Source organism: Triticum aestivum, chromosome 3A, assembly GCF_018294505.1.
Source record: "Triticum aestivum cultivar Chinese Spring chromosome 3A, IWGSC CS RefSeq v2.1, whole genome shotgun sequence".
In the NCBI taxonomy this organism is placed as follows: domain Eukaryota; kingdom Viridiplantae; phylum Streptophyta; class Magnoliopsida; order Poales; family Poaceae; genus Triticum; species Triticum aestivum.
This window is the reverse complement of record NC_057800.1, coordinates 493,531,571-493,536,261: the sequence shown is the minus strand read 5'-3', so window position 1 is coordinate 493,536,261 and position 4,691 is coordinate 493,531,571. Positions and strand designations below refer to the sequence as shown.

Genomic DNA, 4,691 nt, shown 5'->3' with positions numbered 1-4,691 from the left:
TGGTGAGATTCATCAAAAAAACGATCGATGACTACTCCTGCTAGCATTCTGGAGTTTTAGCAATTGGACTTTTGGATTGTTATATTTTTTTATAGAGAGAAATTTATGTCGTGGCTTAAAAAAATATAAGTATAGCAATCGAGAGAAGTGCATATTTCAACCCCGAACTCTTGTCCTGGTCTAATTTACAACCCTGAACTCCAATACCGTCTAAATTACAACCCCTAACTCTCAAAACCGGCTAGGATTCAACCCTCCCCTCTTTGTTGACCGGTTTTGACCGGTCAACGGGTCCCGTCAGCATGGCACATCAGCATTATTTTTAAAAAGCTGTAAAATAAAAAAATCCAGGAAAAGAAATAAAAAAATCAAATTTCCGAGAAAAAATCAGGGAAAATAAATAAAATCGAATTTCTGAAAAACAAAAATATTGATATTTCCATGAAAAACCAAAAAATACTTAAAATAAAAAAATCCAAGGAAAAAAATTCAAATTCCCAAGAAAATTATATAAAAACTGTAAAATAGAAAAAAAATCTAGAAAAAGTAATTTCCAAAAAATTTCAATTTTTTGATTTTTTTTCCCAAAAATCACGGAAAAAGTTTCCGAATTTTTTTCGCAAACTTTTTTTCGGAAATTTGATTTTTTTTCCTGATTTTTTCTCGATCTTACAGATTTTTATTTATATTTTTCTTGAAAATTTGAATTTTTTTTCGACGTGGCATGCTGATTGGACCTGTTGACTGGTCAAAACTGGTCACCCCTGGTCAAAACCGGTGAACAAGAAGGGAAGAGTTGAATTCTGACCGGTTTTGAGAGTTGAGGGTTGTAATTTAGATGGTATTGAAGTTCGGGGTTGAAAAATGCACTTCTCTCGTAGCAATCCTTGGGGCCAGTTTTTCCGAGTTGCGACTTGTCCGGCAGAACTTCTGCTGAGTTTTCTCCCTTTAATTTTATTCAGTCCGTTCGTAAATATAAGATGTTTATATTTTAGTATGGACTACACATGGACTAAAATAAGAGAACAAACACACCAAAACGTGTCTATATACATCTGCTTCAGAAAAAAAAAAGTTAAACATCTTATATTTGTGAATGGAGGGAGTAGAATATAGCTGAAAAGCCATCCAGAAGCCACAGAAGAACTACCAGCAAGTTGGACATAGATGATCTAATGGGCTTCGGCCCAAATAGTCGATGCACCCTTACGAGGTACAAACAACCATCTTCCGCCAAAAGAAACGAGATAAAACCAACACCACAAATCACTCAAGCAATAGTTTTATTTTTAGTCCAAAAAACAAAACAAAAAAAGTCGGCAAACCTCAAAAAACAACTTGATTTTCTTCAAGATGACTTCATCCATGACAGGAGTGACATAATATACTATTGCTTGTTTTTTGTCTATGTGACATAATATTGAAGAAAATCAATGACATCCATGACATCCATGGCTAGCGTGTTGCATAATACAGTAGCATAGCAATATTTTGTTGGAATCAGGTGCTGGAAGCACGGACCAGGCATGCATTGTTGCCAAATCTACCCGCACTCCCTTATAAAACATTAGCCGACAAATCAAATGTACTGTAGAAACGGTTAACCCTCTACTGTTGGCTTGAGCAAAAGGGGTTTCAACTCCAACAGATCTTCAGCTATTTCTCACGTTTATAACTAAGGCAAATTTACTCTGCTACACGCACGCCAAAATTTTGTGCACACACCAGAATTCTTTTGTGACGTTTAAAACATGTAGCAGTTGAAACCTTTATCAGGACATCAAACTTCATACTACCAGACTTTGTCTATGACTGCGTTGAGGAACAAGCAGGTAGTACGTCTAAAAGTTCCCAGGTTCTGATTAAGACAGGCAAAACTAGCGGTGATAAGAGATGAAACAAGGTTACGACTGTCAGTACAGCTTAGATACTCCCTCCGTTCACTTTTGTAAGACGTTTTAGACATTTAAGACAACACCTAAAACAGTTCAATTTCAGCTGTCTTAAACGACTTACAAAAGTGAACAGAGGGAATATCCCTGATGAAGAAGGTAGGATTCGGGGCTAATGATTCCGATGGGAAATTGATTCCAACCGGAGCACACTGAAAATCAATAGAGTGTATGTAGAAAATCTATGCACCGGGCTGGGCAGTTGCAGGGATACACGAATAAAAGTTATCCAGCCAAACATAGAGTGGGTAACTCCATTCACTATCATCAATCTGGTGTAACAAAAAGCCCACAGGGCCCTTTCATATTCACATCATCACAATCACTCAAAAGTTGGTTATTTGACCTGTCCCAACTAAAACGGAGAAAAAAGAGAGATCACTCATTGGCTCCTATAATGCACAACCTATACGCACCGGGCATATATTCTACAAATGGAAAGCCTAAAGCAAGCAGCTACATGAGATCATACACAACAGGTAGTGCTGGGACAATCGCTTGTCAAAAAGTGACAGGTAGAGCACACTAGGATCTCAGTTTATCTGACTGGCTATCGAACACTGACACTATTCTGTAGTTCTGACAGTCCACACTGTCCCCGTAGATACTTAAGCTGCTACAGTGTTACCTAAACAACTTGCTGCCACTGGAACAAAAACTATGTCTAGGCCAAGAATTCTCTTGCAACTAATGAAAATTAACAATAACCACAAGAGGCAAACATCTGTAATACATCATGTTGGGCTAATCCTTCCAACAGGGATAACTTATGTCATGGACAACCAAAAGTAACACCAATAATGCAATAACCCAACATGTGTAATACATCTTGTTAGGTCAATCGTTGCAACAGAGGCAACTTACGTCATCGGCAACCAAAAGTGAACAACACACACAGAACAGGAAACAGGCAAGCATGCACGGGCTACACCAAACAATTATTCAACCATAACATCATACCTTATTATTGATATTACATGATACAGATAAAGTACAAGGAAAGCTCTATCCACTTTTGCCTATAGTTAGAAGAGCCTCAAGAACCTAGTACTGGAAAATAAAGATGATATCGCCATACCATGGTCACCAAGTGCAGTTGATTAAGATGCCAAAGTACAGCCACTGTGACGATAAACAAGATGGAACTCTTGAGGTTAATTAAAGGTAAGCTCAGATCTTACCATTGAGCTTCTTCTGGAGAACATCCATGACAGACCCAAAGTCAGGCTTCACACTGATCGGTGGATTGGCATACTGGCACAACATGTCCTTGATGTTCTTATCATGGTAGTCGATCTTTGATTGTGTGAACTTTAGCCCGTGTGCTGTACTAACAACCACCGTGCGGTCGTTAGTGCCAATTATACCCTGGTCACGGAGCTTGAACAGAGCAGCAAGTGCAACCCCAGTATGTGGGCAAGCAAACATCCCAGTGAGGTCAGCAAGCGCCGTGGCATCCATGAGTTCCTCCTCTGTAGCTTCCTCGACAATGCCATCAGTTGCCTTCAGCGCAACAACCGCACGGTCAATAGATACTGGATCACCGATCTGTATGGCAGATGCAAATGTAGTTCCAGCAACAAGTGACTGGAAATCAGTCCACCCAGACTTGTAGTACCGGTACAGTGGATTTGCGTTGGCGGCCTGTGCACATACAAGACGTGGAACGCGATCAACTAGCCCAAGAACACGGCACATCTCAAATCCCTTGTAGAAAGCATAAATGTTCCCCAGATTGCCTCCTGGGATGATGACCCAGTCCGGCACCTGCCAATTGAACTGTTGCAATATCTCGATGGCTGCAGTCTTCTGCCCCTCCAGCCGAAGCGAGTTGAGTGAGTTTGCGAGGTATATGGGCAGCTCAGCTGTCACCTCCCTGATAAGCCGCATGCATCCGTCGAAATCCGTGTCAAGCGAGAGCACCGTGGCGCCGTTGGCAATGGGCTGGATGAGCTGCTGCAGCGAGATGCGGTCGGCGGGGAGGAACACGATGGCGGGGATGCCCGCAGCGGCACAGTAGGCCGAGAGCGCGGCGGAGGTGTCGCCAGTGGACGCGCACCCGACGCCGTTGATGGGGCGCGAGAGCGGAGCCCGGCGGAGGCGGTTGACCTGGCTGACGAGCGCCGTCATGCCGAGGTCCTTGAATGAGCCAGTGTGCGAGATGCCGCACTGCTTGACCCAGAGATCGTTCATCCCGCCGAGGTGCTCGCGGCCGAGGCGCTCGGCCCAGAAAAGGTTGCTGTTGCCCTCGAAGAGAGAGACGATGTGGTCGGAGTCGATCTCCGGGAGCACGAACTCCTTCTTGGACCAGACGCCGGAGCCGTAGGGCCAGGTGGTGCGGCCGACGCGGGAGTCGAAGAGGTCGCGCCAGTAGGAGCCCGGGAAGCGCGCGAGCGCGTCCATGTCGTGGCGGACGTCGAGGAGGCCGCCGGAGGTGGAGCGGTAGACGACCTCGTCGAGCGAGTAGCGCTCGTTGGGGTCGCCATCGGAGGCCGGGGGGAAGGGCTCGTACCACGCCGAGAAGGTCGTGGCGGGCCCGCGGAGGCGCGCGGCCTCCTCCCTGATGTTCTCCTCCGCGGGGCGCCGGTGCTTGGTGGCGGTCGACGCCGAGGCGCCCTCGGTGGCGCAGCGCGTGCGGCGTGGCGCGGCGCGGGGCGGGAGGCGGAGATGGGACCTGTCGAAGCGCTGCGGGGTGGAGGAGTGGTGGTGCGTGAAGAGGAGGGAGAGTGAGGAGGTGGT

General features: G+C 45.6%; 1 protein-coding gene across 1 annotated transcript; it reads right to left on the bottom strand.

Moving 5' to 3' along the window:
- Positions 1-2,893: 2,893 nt before the first annotated feature.
- LOC123061812 (threonine synthase, chloroplastic) lies at positions 2,894-4,691 on the bottom strand (the record flags this gene model as incomplete). Its single annotated transcript, XM_044485087.1, is given in 1 exon segment — positions 2,894-4,691. A coding segment is annotated over 1 exon segment (1,569 nt), but the record flags the coding sequence as incomplete, so codon positions are not given.